Below are 17502 nucleotides of genomic sequence, written 5' to 3'. Positions count from 1 at the left end.
AGCTGTGAATGAGCATAATTGGGTAGGAAAAATTGCAGGATTGAATAAAACAATCTATGTAAGCATTAATCACCGTTCTTAGCACATGGTTGGTGTTTGATGTATTTTTCACACGGGTAATGGAAATGGGGTGGGGAAAGCAGAGAGATACCTTACAGGAATCTTCAATGGCAAGTGACATAAAACGTATTCTAAGTTCACTTTAAAAAAGGAATGTATTGTCTCACATAGCTGGGAAATTCTAGCTCGATTAAGCAGTACACACAATTTGTCCACACCCTAGCTCTGCATTTCTCTGATTTTTTTTTTTCCGATTCAGGCTGTTACTCATGGTGGTGAAATGGCCATCATTTGCTTAGGCTGTATCCTTTCCACTCAGCCACTCTACCACAAGCAGAATGATTTCCTCCTGGTGCCTCTAAAATATGTTTGTAAATTGGACTAGTTCATAATGATTTAGTCACAGGCTCACCCCTGAACCAACTACCGTGGCCAGAGACACTGAACAATCTGGTTACTCAGGTTGTGTCTCAAGCCAGGAACAGTTTCACAACACATTGGGAACATATGTGTTAGTTTCCAGAGGAAAATTGTGGTGTAGCTTCCAGAATAGTAAGAAATGGATGATACTCAGTAAAACTACCAGAGTAAATCCAGTTTTGTTACAGCTGATGAGGATTTTGCTTAAAATTGAAACTTTCCCCAAATTTCCAATATCTTAATTCAGCAGGTCAATTCAAGGGTGATATTCAAAAGGCTTACCAGTGATGATTAAGTTATCAAAATGGAAGCAATCATAACCTTGGAGCTTGAACCTAGAGACTCTACTGTGCCAAAATTTAATGCTTTGGTTGCTGGGTCATGAGGGAATTTGGGAAATGGGGTGCAAGGGAAGTAGATGAAGATATGCCAGAGCAGGGACCAGAACAGCCAGGAGAGTGTCGAAATACTCACATGGCTTGGTGGATTGGCATCACCAGCTGGATGGAAGAATTTCAGTATTTCAATTAGTACAGCTGCACCAGTGCATACCAGCTGGATTTCAGCTTGGAATGAATCTATTAGCAGCAATAAAATAAAAGAATATGCTTCTCGATGCTACTCCCAGAAGCACGACCTTTGAATTATGAGATCATTTCTTTTCATGGGCGGACTCTTGAGGGACCAACCAGGTTTCCATGTAACAGGATTTAGGATAAATGCAAACATATTCACACAAAAAGAAGTTAACTCGACCTAGACAAAGTGGTGATGCAAATCATCTCTTCTTACTTTTTTTATATGATGAATGCAGTTTTCATGAAATTCTCTTAACAATACCTAATGGCTAGCCTTTTAGATATTCTTCTGTATTAAGCTCCATATTGACCATTGGGTGCTTTTTACTCCTTCATCTAGGTTTGGTTTTTCAATTGTCATTAGCTCTTACTTTGAAACAATTTTTTTAGCATTGCTAATACTGAAAGTCCAAGGATGAAGTTTCTCAGTTGCCTAAAAGAATCTCTCTATTTCATCTTCATCTTGAAGTGTAGTTTAACTGGAAACAGATGATTCTATAGAACTGTGAAGATATTACTCCACTGGGCAATGGCTGTCATTTTTTCTAATAAGTCAACCATCATTCATATTGTCATTACCATTCATTTCTCTGCTGTTTTATTGTTTTTAGGGTTTTCTTTTATCTTTGGCTTTACCAATTTGGTCATGATTTACCTACATATTATTTTTTAACTTTGTTAAAATTTTTACTTATTTTTGACAGATTCATACAGTTTGTAGATACAATTATAAGAATATAGTGATAATCTCTTTCCCTCCCTTCCGCCCTTTTTTTTTGTTTTTGAGACAACATATTTTAAATTTACATACAGTGAAAAGGTTTAATGCTTCACCAAATAAGAAGTTTAATAAGTAAAAAGAGAAAAAACCCTTAGTTTAATGGGAATATAGGCAATGACTATAAACAATAATTGTGTGAAAAAAATACCATTTCACCAATCTATAGCAAATTTTAAAGAAATCACAGATTATTAAAACTATGGTATTATAACATTCTTAACTATTGGTTTAACAAAGGTTTAAAACAAAGGTTTAGAAAACTATATTTGCAGCAATACTGATATGCACATGCATTTCTTTTTTTTTTATTTTAGTTCCCACATATAAGGGAGAACATGTGGTATTTGTCATTCTGCGTCAGACTCATCTCACTTAACATTACGTCCTTCCGTTGTGTCCATTTTGATGCACAGGTAGAATATCATTCTTTATAGCAGATAATATTCCATTGTGTATACAATACACTTTATCCATTCAGGTAATGATGGACACTTTGGTTAATCCCATATTTTGGCTATGTGAACAGTGCTGCTATAAATTTGGTGGTGCAAGTATCTCTTTGATACAATGTGTTCATGTCTTTTGGGTATATACCCAGTAATAGAACTGCTGGATCATACCACAAGTCTATTTCCACTTTTTAAAGAAATCTACACACTGTTTTCCACAGTGGCTGCCCTAGTTTACATTCCCGCCAACTGTGTCTACGTGTTCCCACTTCTCCACAACCTCACCAGCATTTGTTATTCTCTGTTTTGAATTTTAGCCATTCTGACAGGGGTGAAGTGGTCTGTCATTGTGGTTTCGATTTACAATTCCCTGATGGCTAGCGCTGTGAAGCTTTTTTTTTATATATTTGTTGGCCATTTGTATTTCCGCTTTTGAGAACTGTCTATTGAGGTCCTTTGCTCATTTCTTTACTGGATTGGTTGTTTTTTGTTATTGTTGAGTCTTTTAAGTTGCAGATACGTTCTGGATATAAATTCTTTGTCAGATAGGTAACTTGGAAATATTTTTCCCACTCTGTTGAATGTATCTTCAATCTGTAGATCATTTCCTTTGCTGTGTAGAAGCTTCTGAGTTTGCTATAATCCCATTTGTTAGTTTGACTTTTGTTGCTTGTCCTTTGGGGGTCTTGTCCAAGAAGTCATCCCCTACACCAACATGTTGGAGTGTTCCCTCTGCATTTTCGTCCAGCAACTTCATAGCTTCAGATCTTGAATTTTACCTACATACTACTTCATTTGTATTTATCCTGCTTAGGGTTTGATGAGCCTCGTGGTTTGTCACCTTTTATCACCAAATCATGGAATTATCAGCCATTATATCTTAAGTATTTTTTTCCTTCATTTTCTCTCCTCTTCTTCTGAAATGGGAGTAACCCCCATAGTTGACAACACTTCATATGGTCCAATTCAACTTAAATTTCACATCAATCTTTGTTTTCGCTGGTCAGATGATTTCTTTTGTTCTATCTCCAAATTTACTGATGTTTTTGCTATGTCCAAGCTGTTGCTCCCCTCCTCCTATCCGTATGAATTTTTATTTTTTACATTAAAGTAATTTTATTATTTTAAGCTTTTTATTTAATGTAAACAAATTTCATGTATTTTATACATACCGAGACAGGAACATAGTGATACTTCCCACCCTACCCTTCTGCCTCCTTCTTCTTTTATTCCCTCTTAATTTTTACAATGATCTACTTTGTTTACTTTATACTCACAAGATTAACCTTACACTAAGTTAAGAGTAACAGTAAGAAGAAAAAAAACACTGTTTCTCAACAGTAGAGACAAGGGCTATTAACGATCATTGAAACTCAAAATGTCAATTTCACTCCTATACATTACACTTTTAACAAAGTACTTTGTTATAGTACTTTAAAACAGTACGTTTTTCTTCTAGAATTTTGATAAATTATTTTATAGTTTGCCTTCTCTGCTGAGATTTCCTACTTATTAATTTCTACAAGTCTTTGAACATAATTATCATAGCTGATTTAAAGTCCTTGTCTGCTAATTCCACAGTGTGGAACAATGCTCTCTCGCTCACTCGCTCGCTTGCTCTCTACTAGGGTGACATTTCCGTGTTTTCTCATGTGTCAAACTTTTACTGCATGCTGGTTATTCTGAAAGGCAGTCTTGTTTATGTCATCTTCCATTAAGAGTTTTGTGTTTTGTTCTAACAGGCGGGTACATCATTTTAGTTTTGCAAGGCTTATTTTATACTCATTATTACAGAGCTTATAGCCTTTTAAGTGTTTTAACGGGGAATATAAAGGGCCTTGTTTGGTGTCTGCACTCCATTTGGACACTGTAATATCTCTGATATAAATGAATGCCACTAACAACCCTAGTGTAGGTAGGTGATCTCTGCCAGCCTCACTGATAACACCTCGTGTATGACCAACCAAACCCTTGCATTCTACAGACCTGCCCCCCATCTCCATGTAGCTCTGCAACCCAAAAATTTCAACGACTTCAAGAGCATGCAACCCTTATCTCTGCCTCTTCAGATCAATTAGACAGCCCCTACTCTATGGCAGGGAAGTGCCCCTTGCAGAACGCTGGGGAATCCAGGCATGGTGTGGGATGTCCCTCATATTTCTTTCCAAGGATCACAGTTTTTTTCATATATTTGTCCAATTTTTAGTTATTTCCTATGATCTGGCCACAAATAGAGGCCAGCTATAAACATTCTAAAGACTTCATTGGGGCTGCACTGTGGCATAGTAGGTTAATCCTCCGCCTGTGGCGCCAGCATCCCGTATGGGTGCCGGTTCTAGTCCCGGCTGCTCCTCTTCCAATTCAGCTCTCTGCTGTGGCCTGGGAAAGCAGAAGATGGCCCAAGCCCTTGGGCTCCTGCACCATGTGGGAGACCAGGAAGAAGCTCCTGGGTCCTGGCTTTGAATTGGCGCAGCTCCGGCAGTTGTGACCATTTGGAGAGTGAGCCAACAGATGGAAGACCTTTCTCTCTGTTTCTCCCTCTCACTGTCAGTAACTCTGTCAAATAAGTGAATAAAATCTTAAAAAAAAAAGACTCACTGAACACTATGCCAAGATGGTGCTGTTTCAAATATATTACCATTTTATGTACTAAGGGATAGTTGAGAAATGGCTGTGATATTATAGTGGCACAGTATACAGTGTGTTCTCTTTTATAGATTTGATGGGAGAAAGTGGCAAAGTCTTCTTAAATCCTAATTCTACATTTACTAATGACTTCCACCTTAAAAATTCTGTACCCCTCTCTCTCTTTCTCTCTCTCTCTCCCCCCATCTCCCCTGAGCTATAGATAATATAATTGTTTCTGACTAGTAAGCTATAAAAGTTAACTCATTGTCAGATTTTTTTCGATTCTTACAGATCATCTTAAATTTATTTATATTTTTAATTTGACAGAGAGAGAGAGAGAGAGAAAGAGAGAAAGGTCTCCTTTCCGTTGGTTCACTCCCCAAATGGCCGCCACGGCCGGCGCTGCACGGATCTGAAGCTAGGTGCTTCCTCCTGGTCTCCCATGCGGGTACAGGGGCCCAAGGACTTGGGCCATCCTCCACTGCCCTCCCGGGCCACAGCAGAGAGCTGGACTGGAAGAGGAGTAACCAGGACTAGAACCAGTGCCCATACGGGATGCCGGCGCCGCAGGCGGAGGATTAACCAAGTGAGCCACGGCGCCGGCCCCAAAAGTTAACTCATTGTAAAAATACTTTGAGATTACACAAGCCAAAAAGGGACTAGCCATGACATTGTTAATAATAGCCATTTGGTGGATCATGCTATCAATCGGTAAAATGTTCTTGCAAAAATGAACTTCATTTTGACTCCTTCACCACCGTGTCCCGAGCTAGAGAGAAACCTTTGATAAAGCCAGAGTCTATGCTCTCTGCTTGTGACTGACAAACAGATGACTTAGGATAGACTGGGCAGCTTCTAAGACGAAAAGGACAGGTAGACTGTAGGGAGTCTGAGGAGATTCCAATTCAGATGCTACCTAATGAGGTTAGGAAACTTGAGGCTGAAAACAACCAGCTGAAATGGCATCACACACACAGGAAAACTCAATGCACCTTGGTCTTTAGAAAAAACATAAAGATTTACTTTAAAGAGAAGTTAATAAATCTTTCATAGAGTCTATAATTGAATGACCCAACCAAGTTAATACTATTGATTAGAAGTAAATTACTAGCAATTACTGCTAGAACCAAGTTTAGCACAAATGTAAAGCTATTTTCCTACCTCATAAAAACACTTTCCTCTTAAATCAGAAAAAAAATCAATTTTTTTTTTTTTGGTCCAAGGCCAAATAGAGAAGTGGGCCTTTCTCCTTTGGGCCTTTTTCTGGCCCCTGCGGTCAAATGCCAGTGTCTTTCTCTTTACTCCAACCAGGATTCTTGGGCTTCATTCTCCTCTATGAATAATTCTAGAAAACATTCTCAGCAATTAATTCTCACTGTTTTTTGGTTATCTGAAATTGTATTAGCATTGTGGGATTTCAAATAACCTTAAACTTAAGAAACTTGAAAGCAAGTAGCACCCTTCTTCCTAACTTCAGTCTTAGTACAGGGCTTTTACCAAGTCCTGCCCTCCAGTGTTCTGCCCTGTCCTTCATGTTTTTAGAGAACTTAGCCTGTCATTTATGTGTTATCTTTCATTCCTCCTAAATTCTCTCAGAACAACATGTATTATTTCTAGTTCCTCCAAAAGCTCTCAACACCTCTAATTTTAATTTATACTTTTATTCTGCCAGAAATCAATCAACAATTTAACATCAAAAAGTCAGACTAGAGTTTGGGTCAAATTCCTCTAGTGCCAAAGCAGAATCCTGACCTACTATAACCTCATTTATTAAATGGCAAGACTTGTTAGTGATTTTCCTGCTATGAGTGAAATTTCCAAATTAATGTTCCAGTCTCTTAAAACTTATATGCCATTGGAATTTTGTCATTTAGCAACTATTTGATAACTTTGTTTAGGGCATTGTAGAAAATACAATTTCTAAAGTATTATCTTTGATATACATATATATATAGTAGCTTATAGTATAATGGGGAAGAAAGAAAAGTTTTCAATTTAAAAAACTATGCAAATAATATATTAATATATATTAATATATATATTTGTATCTAAATATACAAATAAAATACAGAAGAAAATGTAATAATTCAGCAAATGGAAGAATCTTTTCAACTAGAATAAGATGAGGGCTATAAGGGGGAGACATTTTAGACCTGCTAAAAATGATTGAATTTTAAATAGTCAATTACTCCAGTAGCTTCTTAAATGCTTTTGGGAAAATGCACCTTTTTTTCCCTAGTAAGGAACTAAAGGCATTGCATCCTACAAGAACATATTCTGCTACTAAACACTTACATATGGCTACAGCTTCTGTTTACTCAAATGAAAAGTTTAGGAGCAAAAGTCAGGTTCTTTGTTGCCTGTAATTCCTGCAGCTGAAAAATTGTCAAGTCACAGTCAAACTGCATATACTAGGACTAACCTTAACTTTGCTTCAGATTGGCTGGGTATGCTTGAGAAGCCCAGCAGCAACTTAAGGGTTAATTTCTGGGGAAGAAGGAGCATGGTTTCTGGTACTTTTTGTCCCAAATAGACCCCATCCTTCCCCTAGATATACCACTCATTTATTGAGTCAAAGTGGATTGCATTTCCGACACCAAGTCCCTGGGCAATGCCAAGGGAGGAAGGAAAATACATATTAGCATATGCAGAGCACAGAAATGCTTCCTGCCCACATCTTACAGAGACTCTATTCACAGCAACCTCGGAGATTCTATTAATGCACCAATTAATAAAACATTGGTGAGCAGGTTGCCTACAGAGAGGGTACACACGCTCCCGCTCCTTCAGAGTTGACACACCACTCATCATCCCTGAAAGGAGAACGTTGACGGTAGAGCTGCACTCCTCCAGCCCCATCTGAATGTGGCGGTAGTCGGAGCCTCTTTATCTGGAGAAAGTGCTCTTGGCAGATTTACAATGAAAGGAACCTGAAAAGAAGTGGTTGGTGCCCTTTCCCACAATCCGATAAGCTGTTACACAGAGATAAACAGTTGTGTTGAATTAAACATGTTTGTCTGTTTTTCAGTGTTAAATTTTAATTTCCTCTTCTTTGGCTTTCTTAGGGCTCCATTTTAAATAATTCTAAGTATGTCTAAATTATGCACGGCACTACAGTTTTAATCATTAGAAATTCTGCTTTAGTGAAACAGTAAATAAGAAAATATTGACAGTTTATTTAAACATTACTCTAATTGACTTTTTGTTTGTAATTCTTTAAAACTACTTTAACTATTACCCTGTCAAGGATCTTGAAGAAAAAAATATTTTACAAAACACTGTTACAGTCAACTTGCTTTTTTATATAACTTAAGTTTATGGAATACATATATAGTGTTTGAATAGATTGATTTTTGGGTCAAGTACTCAAGTTACTGAGTTCAGTAACAATTACCATGCTAAAGGAAATTCATGATATATGTACTTTCCAGATTTTCACAAATGATGGAGATAGTTGGTAGAGATAGAGATAAGTACTTTTCCATCACTCTCTCCAAAGAAGTCTAAGCATTTAGAAAGTTATTTAACAGCAAGAATAACATGCATTTATTTATAATTAAAATAAATATATTAAATATCCAGCTCATGGCCTAGCATACAATGTAGGTGTTCACTAAGTATTTGATGAGTGGACATATCTGTGAAGCTTAGAAATACCATAGTATGCACACTCCTTATTTAGTACTCTCCTGAGCTAAAAACCCAAGTGTGTGTGGGTCAGTTCATGGCCACATCCCTCCTGGCTTCAGAGCACCCACCTCTGTTGTAATTTCCAAACAAAAAGGCAATATTTGCTCTTACATATTTACAGGCTGGGCATACCTCTAATCTGAAACACTTGGGACAAGAAGTGTTTCAGATTTCATACTTTTTTTTTGGATTGTGGAATATTTTTCAATATAGAAAGAAATCTGAGGCATGCAATCCAAGCCTCAACATGAAATTCACTGATACTTCTTATACAACTTAAACACATAGCCTGAAGGAGTTTCCTATGTAACTTTAGCGCACCTGCATTTTCCCACAACCCCTTACATGCGCTGAGGTATGGAACTTCACTGGTGGCACTGTGTTGGTCCTCAGTTTTGGATATGTAGCATTTCTGATTAGAAATGCTCAAACTACACAGAATAATTCCTGCACAGCTACTTGGTAAGTCTATCTGTGTGATAAAACAGTAACACCTATTTCTCTTCATTTATTCCTACTTTCGATACCATGAACAAAGTAAGGGTAAAGGGTCACTTATAAACATAATCATCATAGACATCCATATTCCTTGAAGGAACATTTGTTAAATATCTTCTAAATTACAGACACTGGAAACAAAGATAAATAAAATACAGCCCCTACTTGTAAAACAGGTAGACATTTACTGTTTTTTAAAAAATTTATTTTGTTTATAATTGATATATAATATTTGCACATGTTCATGAGACACAGTGTGATGTCTCATACCTATATGCATTGTGTACTGATTGAATCAGAATAATTAGCATATCCATCAACTCAAGCATTTATCATTTCTTGCAGTTGATAACACTCAAGATTCTCTTTTCTAGCTTGAAATATATAATGCATTATTATCAGCTATCGTCACTCTGAGACCAAACCCCTATAATGTAAAGGTAGGACCCAGCCTCTGCAGTCTCTCTTAGCCCAAGGTGTCTTTACCTGCCCTTTATCAAAATAATTCCCTGAATTGGGAGTGGTATAGCTGGTTCTACAAGGTTCTAATTAGGAATTCATTTGCTTCTCAGATAGATAAAAGCTTGATGGCCAGGATTGTCCAGAGAAGCTTCTTTTGGGGAATTCTAGGTCCAAGCAGGGCAATTCCAAATCTGGGGCAGAAAGTAACTGCCAGTTACATGAAACCCCCTTCCCCCAGACCAACGGGAGCCCACCTGGCCAACATCAGCGCCCTGAGGAGCACAGCACTGCTGACCAATCACAGGGATATAATGAGCCAGGAACTTGGACATGAGCTGATCACACACCTCTCAGCCCCAATCTCAATCTGTAAGAACCTTTACCCTTAACTCCTACTTGGGGAGCCCAGGAATTAACCAAGTGCTCCTTGCTTTGCACTTGGCAGTAAATACCTCCTTTCTTCTATCCCCTTGATGTCAGTGATTGGCTTTTTGCATGTTGAGTAAGCAGACCTGGTTGAGGATTCCATTGTTTTGGCGTGTTGCTTTGCAAAAGTCCTACTATGCAATAGGACACTTCATGTGCAGTCCTTTTGACTAAGAGCACTTTACCAACAGAGAACTAAGCTTTTTATTAACTGTAAGGTCATCTTTATACTTTGAGTCAAACTTTAATGCAGAGGTGTCGATATTTTTCAAATAAAGACACAGGGAAAGCCTGTGTTTGAAGACCTTCTTTTAATCAGTCTCTTGTATGAGATACTAAAAACTATTATTTGATAGAGCAACTTCTGCATCTTTAGTCATTAGCAATAATGACTACAGTACCTTCTGCCTTCTGTAGAAGTCTTGCTTCAAAAGGAATTGCACATAAGGATCAAACAGAGACTATAAATACAATATTAACTCTAAAAAATATTATTATTAGACTTCCTGGTGTCCTACAGTAGCTCTCCCAAAGAGGCCCTGGGTGAACACTGAGCATTCCAGTGACTGCTGTCGTCATTGTCCAGACGCACACCTAAACAAATAAACAAACCCAAAGCCAGCTGTGTGTCTAAGAAAACAATTCATCACTTACTCCCTGTGAAAGGGACAGAAAGCAAGTGGAATGCTGGGTTTTAAAGGGCACTGCTAACATGAGAAGGGAGAAATGTCAAAAATGTTAAGGTAAACACTAGACTAGCTCCTGTCTTGATATATTGTTTTTTGGTTTAAGTTTTTTTTTTTCCCATGGCACCTTAGAAGTCCTAAATGCTGTGCTATTTCATTTATTCCCAGTGAGCATACAATAAGACAAATATAATTTATAATAGTAAATATTTCTTGAACAAGCTACAGCAAGAATATAATGCAGGAAGAAAACAATTTAACTGGGAAAGGGAGACAGGAAAGGATATTTGGATGCTCCTGGTAGGAACTGTTGAGTGCTTAATGATAAGTGCTTCCCAGAGAAATGGGTTCAAAGGACACCCCAGCAAAGGGAACAGCATCCGCCAAAGCAAAGAGTCATTAACATCCGGGGTACACGTATGGTCTGGAACCATGTGGGATGAAGCTGTTGGGTATGGCAAGTAGTAAGATTTGACAGCCAATCAGAGACAAGGTCGTGGAATACTGGAGAAATGTCTTAAGAAGTCAATTCTTACACGTGTAAGCAAGAGTCAGTATGGAGTGAAAGGAGACAGGCTGCTCTGAACAGGAATTAAGATTGTGCTGTATAGCATCTCCTGCTTTGGGACACCGTGCGGATTGCTAATGTGTGCTCATTTGCCAGAGAGCACATAGGTGGTGTGGCTTTCAGACATCCTGAGTCTGGGAGCAGCTGGTAGAGCCCCCTCTGTAAAGCTCACCCGCATACCATCATGCATGAAAGTCATAGAGCAGACAGGCACACTCAACCCCCAACACAAGGGCATGGGGGCTGCCCCCTGTCAGGAGAAAGAATGCTCCAGGAGCACCATGCAGGCATATATCCTCTGCTTCCGATAATAAACTCATTTCGTCTGGGGGGAGGGGGAGGTAGGCAAGCAGAACGAGTGGGCAGACCAGGTGTTTGCCTGCTGGGAGTCAGGTGTCAGACAATACAACAGTCGGTCCGTGTGTGCAGACAACTGGACTTCTGGCTCCACACCAGGGTTTGGGGAAGCTTGCTGGGAAGATCTCAGCCTACCTTCCAAAACATCATCCTCACAGCAGGGCTTTGCCTGGTTCCCACTGGATGCATATGTTCTAGCCTACAATGTGAAAAGAAGCTTGATTTATAGAACTGCCCTATGCTACCATCTTCTGTGCAAACCGCAACGCTGGGAATCATTGTATTCACTGATGTATGTGGGGCCCATATGAGCTTTTCTTGACACTGGCTAGAGGAGGCAGACGCTAACAATGTGTTCCTCATCACTGATGACTGTACAGATTATACAAAAATAGGTTTTATAACTTTGCACATGAGAAATTTCCTAATTCATGAAAAGGTGCTTTGAGAGCTAACAGCAGCTCTAGAAACCAAGTGCTATGGTCCTGCTACAGATTCCAAGAGCCAGACACAGTGGAAATAGACAAGAGGCAGTGGCTTCGAGAGAGGTTGAGCAGACAGACTTTTGGGGCTTTGTACTAATTAGTGGAAGGCGGCAGGGAGGACGGCAGATTTCTGGTTGAGAGCCTGGATGAGATGCATTCACAGAGATGAGGGCCAGCTCATGATATGTGGCCCTCCAGATGCTTGAGGGATGTGTGAGTAAAGCTTCTTAGGAGGCAGTGGCCTGGCAGCATGGAGCTCCTTGAAGTAGTAACTGAAACTATGAGAATAGCTGCTGGCCTAGGAATGGGGGCTGAAGGAAGAGCGAGAGCAGGTGTTCCAGATTCTATATCTGAGACGTAGTCAGAAGCACAGCATGAGACCCAAAATGCAAAAGGTCAGGTAACATGAACAGTGCAGTGAGTGGATTCAGAAACTAGTGGATGGGGAGCAGCTCTGTCCAGAGTCGCTTTGTTAGAGCAGTGGAGACAGAAGCCAAATGGCAGTGGGATAGGAGGTCATGGGGAAAGGCCAGGGACACTTGTCTTGGAGAACTCGCTGATGAGGGGAAGGACAGCTGTGTGGTGGCAGAAATGCAGAAGTGGTGACGGAGTTCAGTGTACGTGTGTCCAAAAGGAAAAGGGAAGGGTAGATGAAAAAGGTAAGTTTGCAAAATACAGCTGAAAGAGAAGGTAAACAGGCTAATTTTCAAGGGGCCACCCTACCAAAAATGAAGGACATGACTCAGCACAGACAGTAATGAACTTGGCATTAGTCTGAACACTGTCTCCATTCCAGGTCAGTTTACCTCTTGAGACCTCAGTGCCCATCTCTGGAAGATGGGACTACTGAGGGGAGAATCACGGTGTGCTTTAAGGACCGGGCAGCAGAACTGTGGGCAGGTGCCCAGTGCACAGGGGAAGTGTGTGTTGGGAAATGGTGATTTGAGTCACTGCTCCCTCAAATGTCTGACTGGGGACCACGGATGTGACAGCTATTGCTTTCTTTACATTGTGGCTCATACTGATTTTCTCTCTTTAGGAATTTGGTGACAGGCTTGGTTAGTCTGCTCCCCCCTCATTTGAAGGACTGGTGGCCAAAGGCCCAGAGTGGAAATGAGAGGAAAGGACTAGTGGGCAGCGTTGGTGCCATCCGCCGTATCTCCCGGAGGGACACAATCAGGACTCATGAAGATGCTGACAAGACTCCAAGTTCTTACCTTCGCTTTTTTCTCAAAGGGATTGCTACTCTCCTTAGGGGACCATAACTTTATGAGGAGGGAGATTAAAATAGAAGGTGACCTTGTTTTAGGGGGGCTGTTTCCTATTAATGAAAAGGGCACTGGAACTGAAGAATGCGGGCGAATCAATGAAGACCGGGGAATCCAACGCCTAGAAGCCATGTTGTTTGCCATTGATGAGATCAACAAAGACAATTACTTGCTGCCGGGGGTGAAGCTGGGTGTTCACATTTTGGATACGTGTTCCAGGGATACCTATGCATTAGAGCAGTCGCTGGAGTTCGTCAGAGCATCCTTGACGAAAGTGGACGAAGCCGAGTACATGTGCCCTGACGGGTCCTATGCCATTCAAGAAAACATGCCACTGCTCATTGCTGGGGTCATCGGCGGCTCTTACAGCAGTGTTTCCATTCAGGTAAGATGCGCTGATGCTGCTGAACAAAGGCTGTTTCTTTGTTTTTATTGGGGGAGGCGGGGGAAGAAGGATATCCTAACACCATCAGTGGGTGATATTGACAATGTCGTTACTGATTTCTATGAGTATTGGACAATATAGGTTTGCAGACAGAACATCTTCTTACCAGTGGAAAGTGTTTAGCAGTATATCACACAGCTCTTGCAGCATAACAAACTGCTACAAAAGTTGGTGGTGGAAAACAAAAGTTGTTTATTAGTTTACAAGTCTGAAGATCAGCTGGAGGGAGCTAAGGGAGGCTGGGCTTCACTGAGGGGGGCTATGCTCCTTCTTGTACCGCCTCCTGGGACAAAGGGGCTAACGCTAACCCTTCTCAAGGTTCTTTTTGCCTCACATCTGCTAACATCCCATTGGCCAAAGCCAATGACAGGGCTCTCTCCAGAGCAAGGAGCAATAAGTGTGCCCCACCCACTGCACAAGCACTGCCACACACATAAGAGTCTCCAAATATAGTGACGTACCGATCTGGAAGTTGATGGTGTAAGGAACCACTAGAAGTACACTACCCCTGAGCCGACCTATATTTCCTACATTAATCTTTACTAAAGTATTATTTTGGTCAGAGACAAGTCTGTAAACAACTTCTTAGCATATAAACCCAAAACTGTATGCAAAGAAGCCAGATAATAACTACCCCCAAAAAAGAGAATAATTTAGCATGCCATTTAAAGCAGATAAAATGCTGATAATTGGCTCTCCCCTTTGCTAGGTAGAGCAGCACCACATCTAGAATGTTACAGATTTTTTGAGCTGGAAAAGAGCTGAGGAACATGTCAACTAGCTCTACCTTCTCATTTTCCCATCCACCAGGAAGACTGGCTTCATGAAAACGCCCAGAACAAGAACCAGAACTCAGATAAATCTTTGCTTTGCACTCTTTGAGCTACCCCCTGTCACTCCTGTAGGCTACTCAAAGTTAAATTTTTTTTTTCTGGTGAGAGCACTAATGTCATAGAAATTAAAGCCCATGAGTCTAAGAGTCAGACAGTTTGCCTTCTGCCAAATTACTATAATGAAAGCCCCAAGCAGTAGAAGGAGCTGTGTTATACCCATGTTGTATTCACATGTCTCAAGCCACTTAAATTGGTTCTATTAGCATTGGAATAACCTTATTTCTATATTCCAGATTTGTGGCACTTAAAATTCTATGTATAATTCTGTGCTGTTCTAAATGAGCTATTTCAAATTTCTTTCCTTCTTCAGAGCACACAGTCAAATTATGAGTAATTAGGATAATTGGTTTTTCATAAACACCCTTTGACTTCATTAGATACATAGAAAATATTGCACATCTCAATGCACACCATGTAATTTTTAGCACTATTTCTATACTTGAGGCAGGAGTGCTGGAACTTTCTATTTGAGAAGAGACAATTTAAAATAGGTATCTGTTATACTTCAATAATAATTCTACCAGATGTGTCAATCATTTCATAAATATTTACATTTACCCAATACCACCTCTACTATGAGATTGCATATGTGATTTTTATGACCTTAGTGTCTCCCTGTGTAGTAAATGGTACTTTATAGCAGATGTGTAAATATTAATGTGTCCAAGGTAATTAACAAACTACACTTTGCAGATATGTATTTTTTTAATCTGACCTTACTGTTTTATTGCCCATGAACAGGTTAAAGAAAAAAAATGTGGGCTACTAAAACTCAATACTTGCTTTCAAAGGAAGAAGCCAATTCTGACTCATCAAAAGACCTGGCTTATTATTCTAATTATATGGTCAATATCACCAAAAGTCATAAATGCTGATATGGGTTTTGCCTTGACAGTATAAATAAAGAAACCAAAATTATGCCATCTACTGGAAAGAGCAAATATTTTGACATAAGGAAGACCTGGGTTTGAATTCTAATTCCACCATATACTGGTTAAGCTATAAAATGAGAAAAATAGCATCTACCTCAAAAAGTTGTTGGGAGCAAAATTTGAGAAAACCAGAGGAAAATGCATTATCAACAAATTAACTGATTCAATTCATGGTAACTATCAAGACTCTAAAATTAGAGGAGAGGTCAGTGGAAGAGTCAGGTCCAAAACTAAGTTCTGTGGCCTTCCCAGTGACCAAGTGGTCCTGTGAAGCCACTGCTGACCCCCAGTGTGTACCCAGCACGTTCATCTGCAGCAAGCTCCTACTGCATGCTCTGTGCTGGGACAGGGGTCAGAGGGAACCCTAAGGCCATACAATCACAGCTTCCCCCTCAAGGGACTTAAAATCTGGCGCTGGGTACGATGCTACCATGAGATAACAGTGACTGCAATCCAGAACATGTTATCCTGGCTCACAAAATACAAAAGCAGCTTTAGAAAGGTTCTGAGGGGGACTGAAAGGATGGAAGGGGTATGGGAGGGAAGCGAAGAGCTCCTGGCTCTGCAGAGGCTGATCACTGCTGGGCAGATGCCCACATGCAGGGGGACGTAGGCTTTGACAGGAGTAGGAGGGTGAGCTGGAGAGGGGAGAGCACAGAGGATGGTGTTCTACTCCCACTTCTGTGGGTTCCTGGCTGCCCAGCTCAGATTAGACCACACACTGGTCCAGGCCAAAGCAAATCCAAGAGTTGGAACAACTGGTCGACGATGACCTCTTCCAAGGAATCTTTCCACAGAGGGCCTTGCTTTCAGCTATGCATCTTAGAAGGATTTATATGTCTAAGAATCAAAATATGCTATTCAATTAATACATTGAAAGATTTTAAAACATGTGGTCAATGGCAATCCAAACCAAGAAATCGTAAATGGTAGAATCAAGGCACTTCTGTTGACCAGCAAGGGAAATATTTCAGTAGAAGATTGTTCTGTACCTCTCATGCTCACCTGCTCCTCCTCTTGGGACTGACCTTGGTGATATGCCCAGGTGACAGCACCATGCCTTCTTCACTGCTCTGAACTTCCCAAGTATGAGTGGAAAAGAGTCTTTATCTGAACGGAGCAGGAGGAAATGAGGGTGAGGTTCCAAGGCATAAATTAGTGCAAATCCAACCCATAATTTAACCATCCCTGCCATCCAATAGAAACATGTAGTCCCAAACGAGAGCCCAGAGCTTTCAGTCTCAAAATTCTGTGTTCAGAGAGTACCTACGGGAATGATAATACTTGCATCCCCTCCCTTCTGTGGTGAGTCATTGCAGACAGTGGAATCTCCTCATCTGGGCCCTGTTTCCTTTCTTAGTCCTGTTGTTTGGTGGGGAGGGGAGCTTTCTCTCAGCTTCTCCCCTTCCCTTACCATCCCACAAAATGGGAGGAATTCTAGAAGTCAACAGAGGACTTGCATCTGCTGTGTTGGTTCATAAGACAGGCAAGGTTTGTGGGTCGTGAAAACAGCATGAGTTTTCCTAATGACTTGTTGGGCTAAGCTGTATTGCCATTGATTAGGACCTGGTTAATTATCTTCCCCATGCTCTTAGTCGGTACAGCAAACCACTCTGTGGTAGTCCCTTTTATAAAGCAACAGTATTGATTTCTTAATTCAGTGATCAATGAAAGCTAGTTTCAAAACCCTTCTATCTTAGCAAATATACACAGGATCTATTTTCACCCCCCCCCACCCCCCACCCCCCCCAGAAATAAGTTTCTTTTCAAAGCATTTGTAGGACCGTGTCCCGCTCTTCTCTATAAGCCTCCAAATCACCCACAGCAGGGAGCATGGTAGTCATTCGAGAAAAGAATCAGGTCAGTTGCCCTTAGC

General features: G+C 40.4%; 1 protein-coding gene across 2 annotated transcripts in view; it reads left to right on the top strand.

The window, feature by feature from the left end:
- The window catches only part of GRM3 (glutamate metabotropic receptor 3), a 213184-nt gene that overhangs the window by 110500 nt on the left and 85182 nt on the right, over positions 1–17502 (top strand). For both annotated transcript variants that reach the window (XM_017344334.4, XM_051853014.3), the window contains exon 2: positions 13128–13741. In XM_017344334.4, the coding sequence (XP_017199823.1) occupies positions 13274–13741 (468 nt within the window). In that variant the 5' untranslated portion in view covers positions 13128–13273. The remainder of the gene's footprint in view (positions 1–13127; positions 13742–17502) is intronic.

The sequence above is a fragment of the Oryctolagus cuniculus genome, chromosome 16, assembly GCF_051225735.1.
Source record: "Oryctolagus cuniculus isolate XC-2025 breed Fujian yellow rabbit chromosome 16, ASM5122573v1, whole genome shotgun sequence".
NCBI classification, from domain to species: domain Eukaryota; kingdom Metazoa; phylum Chordata; class Mammalia; order Lagomorpha; family Leporidae; genus Oryctolagus; species Oryctolagus cuniculus.
The sequence above is the reverse complement of the archived record's forward strand: the minus strand, read 5'-3'. Positions and strand labels throughout refer to the sequence as shown.